This window comes from Filicampus tigris, chromosome 3 (assembly GCF_054856515.1).
Source record: "Filicampus tigris isolate MCC_2025a chromosome 3, RoL_Ftig_1.0, whole genome shotgun sequence".
Classification (NCBI taxonomy): domain Eukaryota; kingdom Metazoa; phylum Chordata; class Actinopteri; order Syngnathiformes; family Syngnathidae; genus Filicampus; species Filicampus tigris.
This window is the reverse complement of record NC_141219.1, coordinates 15,983,377-16,001,758: the sequence shown is the minus strand read 5'-3', so window position 1 is coordinate 16,001,758 and position 18,382 is coordinate 15,983,377. Positions and strand designations below refer to the sequence as shown.

General features: G+C 39.9%; 1 protein-coding gene across 3 annotated transcripts; it reads left to right on the top strand.

Moving 5' to 3' along the window:
* Positions 1 to 337: 337 nt before the first annotated feature.
* On the top strand, positions 338 to 17,827 carry LOC147150054 (alpha-protein kinase 3-like). Of its 3 annotated transcripts, none has more exons than XM_086026938.1 (15): positions 338 to 523; positions 5,258 to 5,500; positions 5,589 to 5,787; positions 7,700 to 7,821; positions 8,106 to 8,223; positions 8,347 to 9,223; positions 11,815 to 14,011; positions 15,242 to 15,389; positions 15,465 to 15,592; positions 15,681 to 15,716; positions 15,790 to 16,064; positions 16,142 to 16,230; positions 16,858 to 17,075; positions 17,243 to 17,291; positions 17,397 to 17,827. In XM_086026938.1, the coding sequence occupies exons 3-15, from the start codon at positions 5,660 to 5,662 to the stop codon at positions 17,692 to 17,694; spliced, it is 4,683 nt and encodes a 1,560-aa protein (XP_085883064.1). In that variant the 5' UTR covers positions 338 to 523; positions 5,258 to 5,500; positions 5,589 to 5,659; the 3' UTR covers positions 17,695 to 17,827. The 3 variants fall into 3 exon arrangements, with proteins under 3 accessions (XP_085883064.1, XP_085883063.1, XP_085883065.1); XM_086026937.1 differs by having other exon boundaries at positions 338 to 529; XM_086026939.1 differs by lacking the exons at positions 17,243 to 17,291; positions 17,397 to 17,827 and having other exon boundaries at positions 338 to 529; positions 16,823 to 17,007.
* Positions 17,828 to 18,382: the final 555 nt, after the last annotated feature.

Genomic DNA, 18,382 nt, shown 5'->3' with positions numbered 1-18,382 from the left:
GTGTAGTATCTCATGATGGTCATGTGACCCGCTTTTAAAACTTTTAAACCTAAAAGATTCTCAAGAATATCACTAGAGGACACTGTAATTCTACTGGGCTAACTGAAATCTCACTTGACTTTTATTGTTGTTCATTTGTAAAGGGCTTATTCACTTTACTGGCTGTAAACTTGGGTACAGGCCTTTAACAAGTTGTACTAGTGTCAATAAGGTAGGTGCAATGATGTGGAAAGTAATGTAGAACCTTATTGGTTAACTTACTTAAATACAGTGACGCAATCATTAAGAGTGTGTCGGCATCGGCTGTGTGTGTGTGTGGGTGTGTGTGTGTGGGGGTGTGCGTGTGTGTGTGTGTGTGTGTGTGTGTGTGTGTGTCAGCTGTCCGGGCAAGTCAAGCGTTCTCCCATTGCCGCTTCCTTGGACCTGACACCGGTGTGATTATCCAGAAGATGATGTCATAGCCTTGACGGCTGCACAAAGCTGAGCTCGGTTTCCGTAGAGACCCATCAAACAACCAAACAGGGTACACGTGAGTGCACCCCACCCCTTCCTCTTCCTCTTTTTGACCTCCCTGTTTAACTGCGTCGACATGTAGCAATTGCAAACATTTTGGAGCGTGGCGCTGAAAGCGCCCGCTTGGATCAGCGGGACAGCGTGTTCTCAAGTAGCTGTTGTTTCATGTATAGCAGAGAATAGTGGACCCCCTTGCTTACTCATCAGCAACGGGGGGCGATTTCCACTGCATGTTAGCCACACTATTTTAACGCAGGATCTTATTGAATTTACTTAAACTGCATGAATGCATTTGCAGGCAAGATAATCCATCATTTCAATTGTAGTTGCATGAAGAGAGTGGAGTCAATTATCCAACACAGAGATACATTTGGTGGTTTAATTGCACAGAAAAATGAAACCATGCTGACGTTCATTTGGTCCCATGCGTCAAGGTCAAAAGAGTTTAGTTTGCTGGAGGCTGTCACTTGATCTCCCGTAAGTGTTAGGGTGTCATTGCTTTTTGCTTCATTGTGTAGTCATGTGCATCAAACTGTTAAAGACCCGGACAATGCTCCACAAGGCACAGACTTGACGTGGTGTATTGTGAATGGATTTTCAACCTTGTTCCAACTTCCAAGTGACATATTTGAAAGGAGTCAAGTCAAAAGTGTTCTTTACATTAATATGTTCTACGTCTACGTGCCCCCAATAGTATAAACACGACATTCTGATTAATATTGCATTTGTGGAATATGCATTAAAAAGCAAAACCCAACCGTTTTTATCAGGGGGCGGCCATTTTGTCATTTGCTGTCGACAGAAAATGACATCACAGTGTGTTAGTGCTCAGCTTGAAAACGCCACATGACCAAACCCAGAAAACAGGTGAGCCATTTTGGACGTTACCTGAACTCTTAAGCGCTGTGATGTCATTTTTGGTCGACACAAGTGGCAAAACGATATGGATAAAAATGGCAAGATTTGCTGCTTACTTCATATTCCACAAATGCAATATTAAAAAGAATGCCGTGTTTAGACTAGTAGGGGAACATAGAACATATGAGTTGACTTCACCTTTAAGTAGGATAGGTATTGTAATGCCCCTCGAAGTGGTCAAAGATGCACACAGTCGCGGATGCAGTCTGATCGTCGTTTTTAATCACAGATCGTAACGGAGAACAGTACACATTCACACAAGAGCTGCTGGTGGCCACAACTCACGCCCATGCGCTCAATCATCCACACGCTCTCTCCCTCAACTTCCCTCCTAAACTCCTTGTCCCCTCGCTATGACGTCACTCACTACCCATAGGCCCAGCCAGCACATGCACAAAACAAGGAACAGATATTACAGTATGTTCCTTGGCAATTCTCTCACTCATTACACAGTAAGAGTTTATTGACGATATAATAACAAAAACACTCATTAAGGGCTTTGAATATAACATATTAGTAGAAGTGGTTTGTTGGAAGCTGTTTTTTTTAACCTTATTGGGAATGAACTTGGACCTTTAGGTCCATCATAAACTAATCAGCTGAGCAGCTATCGACCTTAAGACACTGTATGTCCACCCTGTTTGGAGACAATCAGATTAAAAGAGTGGCAAAATTTAGGTTTAGTATAACTGACATTGCTGTGACCTTTGTTGACTTCTGAGCATGGTGATTCCAGTAAGATAAACACATTTTTTGTGATTGTGTCATTATATACGAGTATATTGACAATATAATAACAGCTCTAGAAAACCCTCAAGACCTTTTTTATGAGTTATGACTCGATCTGATTTGTTACAAACGTTGTTACTTGTGACACGTTCAAGTGAGAAAAAAATGTGTTCTTCTGTAATTGTATAATCCTATAAGGGTTTATTCACAATATTATAACACAACTGAAAAGGCCGTATCCAGGGCTTTAATATGAGATATGACTCCATGTTGTTTGTTGGCAAATTATTTTTTTAAAGTGAACCTTTACATAAGGGCCATTGAAAAGGAGACCTAGCTACATTATTATTGTGCAGGTACTTTTACCTACTTGCCATCAAGTGGTACCAAAGTGTAGAGGTGTTGTGACCTTTGCACACATCCCAAACAACAGACCCTTCAAACGTGCTCGTCTGTCATCCACCACTATAAATCTGTTCCGCTAAACCACAGTAGGATTAGGAGTGCAGGCTATACATAGTTCAGCATGAGGCAACAACCATGTGATATAGAAATTGTGACTTCATACGACATCAGTTTTGACAATTTAGGCGCAGGATGGAAAATATATTCATTTTTTACATTCCAAATCAACTAGAGTACCTGGGGGAGTTGCTATTTTTGATGATTGCTGTGATGTTAAAAAACATGTTACAGCCATCCATTTATTGTTTTTTTTTTCTTTTGGTATTTGAACATGTCATTCACAATGATGCCATTACAGCTTTTGCGACGTGTCCAATCAGATTGCTCTAATGTCATTCCTATGTCGCTTACAGCCACAAGGGGGTATATTTGCATCGAATTTTTGAAGCTCAGGTATTACATACCATACCAACCAATGTTTCCCAACCTTTAGTGAGCCAAGCCACCCATTATGCAACAGAAAAACATCTCACGCAATACCACCACCAAACCAATATCTCACAACATATGTGAACTGTGAATACTGAAATGATCATGATCTCAACACAATTTACTCACAACTTGACTTACTCAGTGTGAAATCTAGGCCTGTGTAATTGAACATGTAGGATATATTCACTGAAAGCTATGACTTTATTGTGCCGTCTATACAAAAGTTCTCAAAAGTAACCAGCCGCGACTGAAGCCACAGCTAACGATAGCATCGAAGACACTTTCATGTAGCGAGTAACATAAAAGCCAGCACTTGATGTCTGGTGGGATAGATTGTGGTATTGTTGTTTAGAAAGGGAGCGTAGTCACATTACATCGGTAATGTTTCCACACTCAGGGGCTTTGGTCCATCAGTACACACCCTGTCCAAAATATCCCAACCATGATGAGGTAACTCTGCTCACAAAATAAAGTGGCAGCTGTTTGCTACAGTGCAAATCACTCACAATCATTATAATGTCAGTTATTATACTGTATTTTGGTTGTAACGGATTTTAGGTCCAGAAAATAAATTTACATATGCACCATGTCATCATAAGTGAATTCCTGTTATTGTGGCAAAACAGTGTTGTAATTATTATTTTAAAAGAGGATGAGCGGTTCAGAAGATGGATGGATGGATAGTCATGCATGTCAAATTTTGAGAGCAGGCCAATGACTGAAATTGCTGGCCCAAAAGAAATGGCTGAGCAAAGGTGATGCTGGCATGTCATGTGACCGCGGTAACATGAGAGACGTTTACATGGATATATCGCCTAACTTCATTTAGTACACACACACACACACACACCAGAGAGAGAGAGGAATTCTTTAATTCATCACCCAGTGTATGCAAGTCTAAAGCGTGTGTGTGTCAAGATGAGAAGCATGCAGTCAGTAGTGAGTTGCGCCCTTGTAGGGCTGTTCTATTTTGACTGTTTTTCCTTTGGGATACAAAATGATTGTCAGTGGACAATGAGGCCTTCTAAGTGTCCCTGCTCATCATGATGATGAAGCACTTTTGTTCTATATATGACATATTGTAATGAACAGCCATACCTTGTGTACACCAATAACTGTGAAAAAAAAAAGTAAAATTCCAGTTCATGTTGTCTAAAATCTACACACTCAAGCGAATCGAGCAATTAAAAAAAAAATTTATGTATTTGTATACTGTATACAATATTGGTAAAATCCTTTTCCTAATGCATTATGTCTTCTTTTAATCATCTTAATTTCATTCCATTTCCTTTTATGCACTCTGTCCTTTTTTAAAATGTACTATTTACCTAAAACAAATGTTGAGTGAAAACCAAACATCTCCAAATTGTATTTCACACATTTTTATAAAAAAAAATAAAAAAAATCAACCACAATGAAAATATGCAACTCAAAATTCTATTTTGGCGCCAATTTTGAATGAAACCCTCTTCTGTGTGTATTCGTGATAGTAATAATAATAAGAATAAAAAGTTAGGCCTGTACTTAAACTGTTACTCCAATTATTTACTTTTTAACAAGAATGAAACCACCTATTCCCAAATCGAAACAAATGTTTTCTTTTTAACCAATGGAGTCCAAACCCATGTACAGTATACCTGAAGTTATGATGATGGTGGTGATGATGATTATCACTATTATTATTTCTTTTTGCATTGCTTAAAATAGCATAATTGAATAATTTATTTAAGTCTCCTTTAAACCAATAAAAAAAACATTTGGCTTTAATAAACATTTATTTTTATATGATAATCCTGAATTGCCTGTGTATAGAATGTAATAAATAAATACATAGTATATAGGCATAATAATAACATAACATAAATAATGAATTATACCTACTCTTTGTCACAACAACCGTTTATGGGGCACTCTTTGAAATAAAAATGGTAAACCTCACTAATTCAATTTCTGTATTTTTACATTACCACTAGATTCATAACAATGATGCATCTGTTGGTGCGTGGCCAGGAGAGATATACTGGCTTATAGTTAGTGTGTAACATCCATTTTAAGATACCAAACATGATTTCTTAGCTGCTAAAGGGATAAAAGCAACAAGTCATGTTCACAAATGCTATCACTCTATTTTCAAAGCTACCAAATATGCAATGACCTTAACTTGTTTTTCATCCTTAAATCATTGTTTCTTCTTCTGCAGTGTGTTTTTCTTCTGTGTTGACATGCTGACTGACCGCCTGGTACATCCTATTATATACAATGGTCTACAGGCAGTTTGGAGTGGGGTGGGGGTGATGCACTCTTATGCCTATTTGAGGGCCCACTAAAAATAGTGCAGCAGCAGCAGCCTGTGTGTACGCATGCTCTTGTCTGATTGGAAATCACAGAGCCTCATGTCAGAGCTGTGGGGCATCTGTCAAAGAGAGACGTGACCTCTTCCTCGGTGAGTGCACTGCATTAAGGATACTGTACATAACATTGATTTCATGTGATATAATGTTTGGCCTAAGTTAGCATGTGTGTTATTGCAGGTGCCATCAACAGTTGCTTGAAGGGATTTAAGAAAGATTTTTTGGGGAGGAGAACCTTTGCGTGCATTGAAATGGGTTCCCGGCGGACAATGGCACGCTCCCATTCGGCAAATGGAAGATCCGGTCACGGGAATGGGATCACTGACAATAGCCGGCCTGGAAGCTGCAGCTACATCTCCAATGTCAGGCCTGAGAACAGGTACAGAGGGATGGTGACATTATGCACTTTACCTCAGTTACGGAGAGACTGTTTCGCATATTACACCCCATGTACACCAGTGTTATATCCTCACAGAGCAGATGCAGACAGTACTCAAGTTATTAACTAAAAACATTTAAAATAAATGAAACGAAAAAAAATCCCACTAATGAAAAATTCTAGTAAAGTGTATAAGATCAAAAAACCCTAATCACTGACATGTATTACAGCAACTTTTTAAAGATTTAATAGATTTTTTTATATCATAAATTACCATAGCATGTTGACGTGTTGCGCATTTAGTGTTGTAATTTCATTAAAAAGAAAAAAATGAAATTTTAGGTTTTCATAGACAGTTTTATTTAATTGAAATGGAAAAATATTCAGAGGTGCACAATTTTCAATGGTGCCCCGTGACTTGTTGGCCACCATTCCAGAGTGTATCCTGTCTTGTGCCAAAAGTCAGCTGGTATAAGCTCCAGCTCACCCATGACACATCTGAGGATAAACACAACAGAAAATGAACATGATGGTTTTCATTGGATTTTGTTGATAAATAAGAATAAAGGGTGGTAAGTATTGTTCATTGGACTTTTTTGATGATTAAAAAGAAAACTTGGAGATACGTGGTTTTCATTGGACTTTGTTTTTGGTTACAAAGGAAAACATGGGGATACTTGTGTTGCTTTCATTGCACTTTGTTGATTAATAAGGAAAATTGGTGAGTGCTTTTCATTGGTTATTTCTGTTTATTAAAAAGTGAAATATTTGACAATTTTCATTGGACTTTATTTAAAAAAAGATGGAGATAAGGTGTTTTCAATGGACTTTGTTTTCAATTAATTAAAAATGAAAAATGGACAGGTTTTCATTAGACTTAATGATTCATTAAAAGGTGTAAAATACATTTTGCAAATACATGTTTTCACTGGACTGTGTTTTGCTAAAAAATAATAAACTGGAGACAAGTCTGTGGGTTTTTTTTTTTCATTCAACTTTGTTGTTCTTTAAAAAGAGAGGAAACAAAATATGTATAGGCTTTCAGTGGGGAAAACCCAACACAGAATTTGTAATTGTAAAGAAAAAAACGCTTGGAGACAATCCCCAATATGAAAGTTCTAAGTTGTGAGTGTTATTGAGTGAAACAAGTATTTGATATCCCAAATGGGTTTTTACTTCTGGAGAAATCCTTGCATGCAAGCACAGCGCAGAGACATTTTGTGGGGGGTTTTCAATAAATACAAACATGAAGAGACCACATATTTGTGCTTCAAGATACCATTCATTAAAGCCAATAAGCAGTAGTGTTTCATGTGGAATCGATCATTGCTTAATCAAACAGCAACATGAAGTGGTGCCTAGAGGCCAAAGGCTATGCGCATTTAGACTCTTTAAAAGCATTTGTGTCATGTTTGGTTTGCTCACTCAAGAGTAGTGTGTGATGGGCTGTGAAAGTGTGCACTGACCCCAACACTAAGGAGAGCAATACCAGACATGGCTCAGTGGCATCACATGTTTATACACACACGTGTGTGAGTGCGTGTGAAGAGCCATAATGAGCTCCATTGAAGATATGGTGCAAAGGTTTTTTTCTTACTTTAGCCTTTGTTTTCGTATGTGATCATTTTATTTTTGTCCAATGGAATGCATGCACCGTACATCCAAATGTACAGTGTATGTACTTTTTTGTGTTTTGGATCAAAACAAAAAAGTCTCAAAGTCTAATTTTCCGGGTAATTCGCATTAATGTCACCTACAGGACTGCAGTGGAACAGTATAGCATATAGCAGGATATTCTAATCATTCAACTCAGAAGTACATATTCAGGATTGTTCAGCCTTGGTGGAGTTCTGAGCTCTACAAAGTGTCATTCTACAGTAGTGAATGTATTGAAATTCTCTCCTCTGCGCAGGAGCACGCTGTGCAGCGTGATAGCTCAACTGACACAGGAAACACAGCCCGCCTTCGTGACAACTCTCAAGTCCAAAGCAGTGTCTGAGAGCTGCAACGTCAAGTTCTTCTGTGTGGTGACTGGTGAGCATCGGCATTTATTTGTCAAGTGTGACTTTTGAGCTAAGTTGGGACAAAACCACGCATTCATTGGTCGTATATTGAATCAGGAATAATAACTGTTAAGGTTGTATTAAACCTTTAACAAATTGTAGGACTTCATTACAATATTCATTGTTTTTTTATTATTTATATCTTATTATTATTATTCATATTACAGTATTATTATTTGGAGTAATAGTATTTTTTAATGTGTGTGTGTGTGTGTGTGTGTGTGTGTGTTTTTTTTACTCTTTTGTGTCTTACAGGTTATCCTATTCCTCAGCTTACTTGGTATAAGGATGACAAACAGTTGGACAGATTCTGTGGACTTCCTAAATATGAAATCTTTCGCAATGGGCAAACCCATTCCCTTCATATTTACAAGTATGTACACTATATGTATTGAAGTGTTATACTGTATAAGATATTAGCAACAAGTGAACTAATATATTTAGTTGATCCGAATCAGGCCCCATGTCAAAAATTTGAATGGTCTTCTCCTCGCAGCTGTACGGTGGAGGACGCAGCCATCTACCAAGTATCAGCCAGTAACTGCAAAGGCATCGTGTCGTGCTCCGGGGTTCTGGAGGTGGGCGGAATGAATGAGTTCAAGATCCACCAGCGCTACTTTGGCAAGCTCAAGCAGAAAACGGAGGGCCGAGGCAAAGAGGTCGACGGCAAGGAGAACAAGGAGCCGATTCGCACAAGCAGCCCCGAACGCTCGCAGAGGAAGCGACACTCCACCATTGAGGCCTTCTTGAGCACGCCCAGCTCTACGGAGGACGAGGTCACCGAGGAGTTAATTCAATCTGTCTGTGAGGATTCAAATGCGACGTTGGAGGAACCAGTAGAGGAACCGGTAGAGGAGAAGCCGACACCCTTGACTAAGACTTGTGCGAAAACAAATGATGAGACTCAAAGCGTGGGCGGCATTGCCAAAACTCCCTTTGTCAAGAAAAAGATCAAGATTTGCCCCAGAGGTGAGAGGACCCCTGAGGAAAAGAGAGAGGCCAGCTCAGAGGAGCTAACGGAAGTGGAGAGTTGCAGAAACAAGAAAGAACTTCAAAACAGAGCGCCTTTTGGAAAACTGTTAAGGAACAAAAGTTCTGAGGCACTTCGCTCTCCAGAAGGTGCGAGGAAAGACAAGGAAAGTGTCCTTAAACGTGACGAGAAAGTGTCAGAGAAGAGCCCTCGCAAGCCCTCCAGACTTCAAAATGCACCACAACCCCAACAGCCCCCGAACCTAGTCATGCGGCACATGGCTGCCCCTGGATCAGTGGATGCGATCCTTCCGAATCGGGCTGCTTTAGCTGAGCAGACCTCAGATCAGCCGCCACAAAAGGAAGCAAAAGTGACGCAAAGGAATCCGTCCACGCAGAATGAGGTGAGCTTTTATTTTTTCTCCTCCCATGAGCTCATGGGAGCATCGTGCCAGCCAACACAAGCAACCTGCTGCTATTTATAGCAGCAATAATGTCAGAGCACTCCACTGCCAATGTGAAGCTGCATGATGCACTCATGTTTACACATGCAACAGGCTGGCAATGAGCTCAAAAATCTCATCATTACTTTTTTATGAGACCCTCTTTAATGAATGAGCCTGGGGACCATAAGGTACATTACAGTATTGCATCATACCAGAGCTCTTTTCAATATTCTGCTTAGTTTATTTCGGTATGACAGCGTCAGGTAAATCTACTAACCACTAGAGCGCCGACCTCCACCAAGGCATATAAACAGCGGTGCCATTTTTAATACTTGAAGCAATTGATAGTTCTATAATGACACAAACCATCCAACCAATTAGTTTTCTACAGTCACTGACTGCCATTAACCAATATCAGTGACTCATGATTTAAACCAAGAGGATAAATCCCTGTACATACAGTCCCCCCCAGATTCTCACCAAAATGTAATAGCGCAGGTTCACTGTTTGCTGGAAGCTGCAAGAAGTTAATAGTCGTTACAGTACTGTACCACTCCACTTCTGAGGTGGTGTGGCGAAATCCCAAAGTGAATAAAAAATGTGCAAAGTGAAAATAAAGTCCCATAGCTGCACCTTTAGCCTCTCGTGTTAGTTTCTTGTGTCATCCCGATAACTAACCAGCCGACTAAATGTGTGCTTGTAGAACGGCAACGGCTTACGCAACTGTGCGAACAGCTACTGATATCAGTTTGACAAGTTGCAGCTCAACTGAAGTGCCTCTCAAGATGATTGACATTCCATTGTAACCACACGTCAATGCAGAATAGCCACATATTTTGGGAATACACCTGAGCTTTTCCAGATTAGATAGAGGGGAAGGAGGAAAAACATGCTCATATTAGTCATCATTTAAAACAAATACTTGTCTCATAATACAGCTGAGTGATCAAAATGGATGCTTTTGAGGTCAATTTTTGAAGCCCAAAATGGGCAAAGTGAACATTATTAGCTTTGCTTATCTCATCTATTAAGGAATGTCATGTGAGTCAGGGAACCTCTCTTGCTAATTATAAAAGGGGGTACAGCTCATGCTCAGACGTGATGTGGATTTGACACTGTCTAGACCACAAATCAGAGAGCTGATACACTGAACTCATCACCCATTTGTAACTGCAACAGAAGATATTTCAAATGTTGCACAAGCAATACGTTTTGTAGTGATGGATCAGAATACTGTATTTCCTTGTTCAATGATATGATCTAAAACTTGATCTTGAAAACTGATCTCTTGCCACTAATACCAATACAGAGCATGTAGATACAAAAGTTACATTTGTGGCCCATCATCACTGTCTCGTCTTACTTTGGCAGCAATACAATCCAACTGTTGCGCCTACTCTAAATCAGACTATATTTCCATTCTAGTGTTTACATAACTTGCTCCTGTCGCTAGGTCATATGTGGCCTCTATAAACATAGTTGGGGTACACAAGCACAAAGAAATGATGTTCTTTTAAGTATATATATATATATATATATATATGTATATATATATATATATATATATATATATATATATATATATATATACACATCAAACAATACATATATATAATGCAAAAATGTCTAAAACAAAACAAAACAAAACATTTGTGTAGCCTTACAGCCATGCAGCAAGTGCCCACCTGAATAGACATATTACAGAACAATTCACTTTTTATCAAAGAGTGATGCCTATACCTTATAAAAGTACCTTATATGTCTCTTGGATTCTTTTGAAAGCTAAATCTTCTCGTCTTACATTGACACCTCACTTGAATGAACACCCGATAATAGAACAAGCAAAACATGAGAACTGTGTTAAAAGTAAACAAAATATGAAATAAATAGAACAAGTGACAAACAAAATACACATCACCATGATCTAACAGCTGTGCAACAAGTACAAATCTGAAAAAGTCCATGTACTAATACAGTATAGTGCGTCAAACACATCACTCAGGTTGCTTACTACTTAGGAGCATTAAATCATCTTTCATCTTACCATCATAGCATCTATACATACAAAAGCCTCTCAAATCACACTCTCAACTCTAAATATGTTAGTTGAATTGAGTAAACAAATATGAGAATTGTGTTGAAAAAAGAACACATCGCTAAATAAACAACAAAAGAAATAAACATCTGCATGGTTTTAACGTCATGAAACAAGCGCAATTCTGAATAACCATCACAGCAAACACATCTTAATATTGTAGCATTTGTACTAAAAAAGGCTTGCTTATAAAGAGAAGCCTTATGGAAATAAATAAATTGTGATTCATAGTTGAGTCATCCCTGGACATCCCCAGGCATTCATGAGAACATCACATGAGTGTCTGATAGCTTATAGTATCTATAGTAGCCGTTTTTTCCAGGTCTCTCTGTTTGTTGCTGGTTACACTGTTGCTGTTGTTGGAATTACTAGTTTATCGATGTCCTGCACGGCCAAGAATAAAGTATCATTAGTATTTACAGACTGGAAATATGTGCTTGAATTGTCTCCCAAGGTTACACAGGCCCCTACATGGATGAGTGGGAATGATGCACCTGTCAACCCGGAGCCTCCACCTGACCGACGTTTGGCAGCAGCAGATGCACGACCACAATGGAAACCCCCATCAAAAGGAGCGGCAAAAACAGAGGACGCCCGGCTCCATTTTGTCACACCTATTGTCAAATCACAGCAACACAGCCAGCATAATTCCAAGGGATTTAGGGAAAGCCACGTGGTCCCACAAAAGTCACAACCCCTTTCATTTGCAGACAGACAATGCCAACGTGAAGGGATAGAGGTACAAGAAGTAGGTTACAAGAAGGTAGATGGTAATGAGGTTAAAAGGCCAGTGGTGCCAAAAGAAAAGATTGTTAAAAATGTGACTAAAACCGCTGCTACGCCAAAGATTCAACAACCAGAACACACCACAGATAAAGTAGGTAAAATCACTAATCCCATGGTTGTGTCTAATAAGGATAACAAAGTATCTAGTATAAAACTGAATTCTGAATTGGAGCCTAATAAACAGATAAAGGTTGAAACTGCTGACCCACACAAAAAAACTCCAAGTTTACATGAACAACAGTCCAAAGACTTGCAAGAAAGCCCCAAACCTGTGACCAGAGTCGTATCTGTTGCAGAACTTATGAGAGCCCAAATAAGGGCTCTAAGTTCTGCAGTAACAAGTCCTGCTATCGACGTCCCTGCAGACTTGATAGCACATCCAGCTTCTGCAGACAAATCTCAAAACCTTAGAAATGACGAAAGTAAAATTACAGCTCAAGGGAGGAAGTCAGCGCCTGATATCACACCAAAGAATAGTGTTGATCGAACCACTCCAAAGGAACATTTTGTACAGGAAAGCCATCTGCGAAAGAGTAAGATTTCTTCAAAGGATCCTAGTCCTTCTCCTTCACCTGTCATTGATTCCCTCAACATAGAATGCCATCAAGATGTCGTAGCCTTTCCCCATGCAGGTTCTTCAAATAACGACAGTTGTAATCCTGTGAATCCTATGGAGATTGCATCTCAAGGAAAGAAGTCAGTACCTGACAGCAGACCTAATAATCTTGTGAATCGAACCTCTCCGAAGGAAAATCTTCTGAAGCAAAATCGTCTTGGAAAGAAAAGGACTGTTCCAGAAGATCCTGGTCTTTGTCCTTCATCTGTCATTGATCCTCTTAGCATAGACGGCAATCGAGATGTGACAGACGTTTCCGATGCAGGTTCTCTAAATAACTCTTCTGTTCTTGTGAATCCTAAAGAGGTAGAAAGTCAACCGAGGAAACCAGTACCTGATAGTACACCTAAAAATGTTGCTGATCGAACCTCCCCAAACGGCCATCTTGTAAAGCAAAGTAATCTGGGAAAGAGTAATAATATTCAGGAAGATCCTAGTCCCTGTCCTTCATCTGTCATTGGTTCAATCAGCATAAAAAGCAATCAAGATATTGCGGCCATTCCCCATGCAAGTTCTTCAAAAACGTACGCTTCTGCTCCTGTAAATCCTAAGGGGGAAGCAACTCAAAGACCTACATCAAGAACAAAAAGTGATCAGATTCAAGACAAAGAATTAGGACAAAAGTTCATCCCAGATATTAAAATTGACACTGAAATTCAACAGGGAACTACTGGAACCAATTCCCAAACACAGATAATTGAACACAGTCCAGACAGTTGTTCACAGAGGGTATTAAGTATTTCCAGTGCAAGTGTCCATGGTGAAGATACACAAGAAAACTACCATCATATCGATGGGGAGTCATTGGATGAAGACATTCAAGGGATCAATGTCTTACCGAATTCAAATTGCAAAGTCAGTCCATTATTGCAGAAAGGAGATTGTGATTCTTTTCTTACTCCTGCAACTCCACAAGAAATGGCCTCAGGGGCCCGCCGTAAGGTCATTCCTTCCAAGGACAAACCAGAGGAAACCAACTCAACCCCTGATCACCAACCTGAGATGCAAGAGGTTTCTCGACTGGACAACATGCTTTACACCAGTCCTGTGTCAATCGTATCATGTCCAGACTGTTCTCAACAGTCATCTCTTCTCCAGCCCAAAAATGATAGATCTTCTCTGATAGAAAAGCTATCGCCAATGCTGGGAAGAAAAAATATGACCGTTGCGACAAACGCATCTAGCCAACCGCCCAATGAGGACATCCAATGTGAGAAAACTGAGAAGGACAGACGGGACCCATGCAAAGGTAAAGCACTTTTCACGTCCAACCTATTTCCCTTACATCTAGTCTATATAGAGTATTTCCTCATTATCGTTGCAGGTGAGCTGCAGCTGGCTTGTGGCAAGAGGTGGGATACACCCTGGACTGGTCACTAGTCAATCAAATAACCATTCACAAATATGTAGAATATAAAGTCTTAAAAGGACCTAACATGCATGTTTTTAGAATGAATGAAACCTGAGATGTGCTAACCAATAGTCCGTTGTTCTTCCCACTATCTGCCCATAAAAATAGAGAAATTGTGGACTAATTGCTGTGATCATTGCACTTCAAAAGAACATTTTAACACCTATTTCCAAGTAATATTGTTGGTATAGAATGAATTTTATTGCATTCCCAAATCAAGATTCAAGATAATAATATGTCATATGCACAGTAAAAACTCAACAGTATTACAGTATTGCCCAGTGTAAATGTTCAAATGAGCAGGATTACAGAAGGAATAAAATATTGCACTGTGTAGTTGACAGATCGTTGTTATTTGTCCAGGAGTCTGATGGTTTTTGGTAGAAACCTTTGTTTTCTCTTTTTGTTGGTCTGGTTGTGATGCTACTATTTCGTCTGCCAGATGGCACTAGTTTGCAAAGTGTGTCTTGTATGCTGTCTTTGATTATAGTTCGTGCTCGCTGTGTTGCACAGCTGTCATATATGAAGTGTAATAGTGTAAAGGCTACTCCATAGATGTGCTGTGCAATTCTAATGACACACTGGAGAGCCATTCAATGCAGGTCCCACAATGTGATAGAGTTTGTCAGGATGCTCACTACTGTGCATCTGTACAAGTTGCTGAAGAGTTGGGGGGAATTCAAAAATTTGTTCAGCTTCCTCAAGAGGTTCACTCACTGTTGAGCCTTCTTGATGATGTGCTGTGTGTTGGAACCATTTGAGGTCCTCGCTGGAGTGGATGCCGAGGAGTTGTAGGTTTTCACCCTCTCTACTTGAGTCCCACTGATGACAAGTGGTGCAAGTTACTCTTTCCTTTGCCTTGGGTTGTCCGGTGTGTGGGTTCAATTACATTGATACCAGGATATTGTACGTGTTTCTCCAGCAAATGTAACATTGTACATTATGTTACATTATCGCATGAACATCGGCAAAATTTTTGTGATAGCCTCACGTCATTAGTTAATCTGTGATTACGACCCCCATTGCAGATATAAACACGATTCTCATGGTCATGTCTCTTCCTTTTAGCTCCTCAAGTTATCCGTAAGATCCGCAGTGAAAGCTTTGCAGATGCCTCGGGACACCTTAAACTGTGGTGCCAGTTCTTCAACATTCTTACCGACTCAACCATCGCTTGGTACCGAAATCAATTGGAGATTGCCCGGATTAAAAAAAGGTATGTTCCTAGAATGTAAACATTTTTTAAATGAATACAGATTCTCTTTATTTGTTTAACCTATTTGTCGCCCAGTGCGGCGGATGAAAGCCAGGTCAATCTGGCCGTTGTTCAAGCATCAAGCAAAGACTCTGGAGTTTACAAATGCACGATCACAAATGACTACGGAAGTGACTCGACTGACTTTCTGCTTGGTCCGGACAGTATGTTGTTACTTGGTTCATCAACATTTTATGTGAACTATTTAGCTGCAACAACACTAAGTGAGTTCTCTCTCCCAATGTGTTTCAGTCTTGGCAGGGATTTCTCTCCGTGAGGATCATAGTGGTAAGATCAGATGTTAACTTTTAATACACCCAATAGTTGAATGCATTTCCAACTATTTTGTTCTATCGTCTAGTTGGGGAAGAGATAGAAATGGCACCACTGGTGTTCAACAAGGGCGTGGCTGACAGTGGCGTCTGGGGCAACAAGTTGTTTGGTCGTGTGATGGTGCACAAATCCTGTATCAGCAAAGGCTGTACCCATAAAGTCTGGAGGGCTAAAGTCATCTATGGCCTGGAGCCTGTGTTTGAGTCTGGTCATACATGTATCATCAAAGCACAACACCACATCGCTTATGGCGGCAAGGACGAACACTGCCTCACAGAAAGGAACTTGGACTTAGTCAAGCAGGTATGTCTCTCTTCCAAATGGAAACATTGGCGTCGTAAGTAATTCTAACCCGATATTTTCCATTATTCTGCAAACAGGACTGTAAAATTCAGAATCTGGCTCGTGAGTACTGCAAAATCTTCTCTGCAGAGGCAAGAGTTATCGAGAACTTTGGGCTTCCTCTCGAGTGAGTTGGACTATGGTCTCTCATACTGTAAATACTTAAGGCTTGGCACGATAAGCTAGTTGTTAGCACATCTGCCTCACAGTCAAGAGGTCCTGGGTTCAATTTTCTGCTCAGGCATGACTGTGTGGAGTTTGTTCTCCCAGCACTGGAGAAACTCATTGTGAGGGCAGTGGTATCTAAATTAGCCCGGTCCAGAATCTAAATGGTTTGCTTTTAAACACATTTTCAACAAGGATGGGGCTTTGGTTCTTTGGTTGTTCAATAACATTGTTATAGTCCAACAATTAATAAGTCCGTTTTCCATAATATGACCCCTTTAACTGTTGACTTCTCCCCATTCAACTTTTACGCACATTCTATTGTAACATTTTCTAATCAATGGACAACACTTAATTAGGTGTCATCATACACATGTATACAGTACCTTACCATACCACTATGTCTGGTATCCCAACAAAAGGACACATTACCACTTCTTTATTCTGACAGCCTTGACAAGAGAAGCGGTGAATAATTAGAGCCATACCCAACTGAACTGAACCGCTCTGCTTGGTGGGAATGCTTGTCTTTGCTTATTGTCTTTGCTTTGCAGTGTCATTCACTTAACGCTGATCCTTAACAAATCAGGATCATCCCTGTGTACTTGATGTACCGGCCAGCAAACACCATCCCCTATGCCACGGTGGAGACTGACCTGGCTGGAGTCTATCAGAAATATGTAGTGATGGACCATACGGGAAGGATCGAGATGAGAACCACCTCCGAGGTACAGCTCAAGTGTTGTGCTCTGCAGCACTGGATCTTTCAATGGACCAATGGAAATTTGCTCATCACCCGACTTGAAGGTAAACTGTGATTCTTTATTACCCAAATACAGCTGTACCTCAAACAGTTGAACGATTTTGGAATTCCAAAAATTGTTTCCTCTTGGAAAAATAAAACGTCACAGAAAGCCTGACAAATGTGAATAAATTGTAGAAAAATAACAAAACTACACTGTGCTGTTTTTCAGGGGTTGATACAAAGATCACCAACATTGGAGTTACAGTCAAATATACAGAGTTAGTATTGTTAGTGTTTTATTGGAGTGAATGATGTTTATTGAATTATTTTACAGATAATTTATCTTTTAGACTAATAATCATATTTTCATGTTGTTGCTGCAGACATCAAGGTCTCCAAATGGAAGGCAAGCCTCAAATGTTTGAGGGATTTGTCTCACAGCACCAGTGTAACTACTTCTGCGGGCTGCTGGGCCTGAGGTCGCTCAAGCTTTTGGACTCTCTAATGGCACCAGCCAAGGCCAAAGGTTCCAGGAGCCCATTACTGCAGCGCAAGAGTCAGGCTTCTGGCTCCTGCAGCCCGCAGGCTGGCAGGAAAGCAGCCGGCAGCCCCCGGACGCCCAGGAAGGCTGAGCAAGATGTCGCAAAGTGCCTGAAGGCTGCTGTTGAAGTATCATTGTGAAGCATTACAGATCATGAATTTACCAGTCACCATTCCATGTCTTTATGTGGATTTAAGACTTCTTTCTTTTCAATCATCAAGTCCACTACATTTAAGTATTGTACCAATTAAATACATTTATCATCTTGCTGGACCGCTTAGTCATATATCAATCTTCACGTTACTGAGACATGATTGTAGCTTCCAACTTTGTGCAAACAGTTTGAGGAAGGCCCTTTCCTGTCTCCAGTGCCCAAAGTAAGGATGAATGAGTTTGTTGTGGCAGAACATTTTCTCAAGACCGCCTAACAACTTTGGGATGAAACAGAACAGAGATTTTAATTTGTAGAAAATATTTCCAGATGATGTCCATATTTTCTTTCATTTTTACCTCCTGCAGTTTTCCTGATACTTTTGTCAATTTTGTGTGGTTCACTTTAAGTGGGGTACACGTAATTTTTAAAATCCTAACAGATTTTTAATGTGTGAGAGACCCAACATATGGCATTAAATATGGCCAATGTGTTCTTATAGTGTTGGATTCTAATGCCTTAAATAAAAAGGGTCAAACATGGCTGCAACAAAGAAAAGGTTTTCCACGCAGGCACCGCACAAGCAGACATGCCGCCAAACAAAGAAAAACTATCAAGCAAAAACATCAGACACACAAACACCCACAGCGTGATGATTGGTGAAATAAAAAAAATAT

Coding starts and splice junctions, on each gene's coding strand:
- LOC147150054 (XM_086026938.1), top strand. CDS start 5,660: ATGGGTTCCCGGCGGACAATGGCACGCTCCCATTCGGCAAATGGAAGA. Junction 5,788..7,699: donor AATGTCAGGCCTGAGAACAG/GTACAGAGGGAT, acceptor TCCTCTGCGCAG/GAGCACGCTGTGCAGCGTGA. Junction 16,065..16,141: donor ACTTGGACTTAGTCAAGCAG/GTATGTCTCTCT, acceptor TTCTGCAAACAG/GACTGTAAAATTCAGAATCT.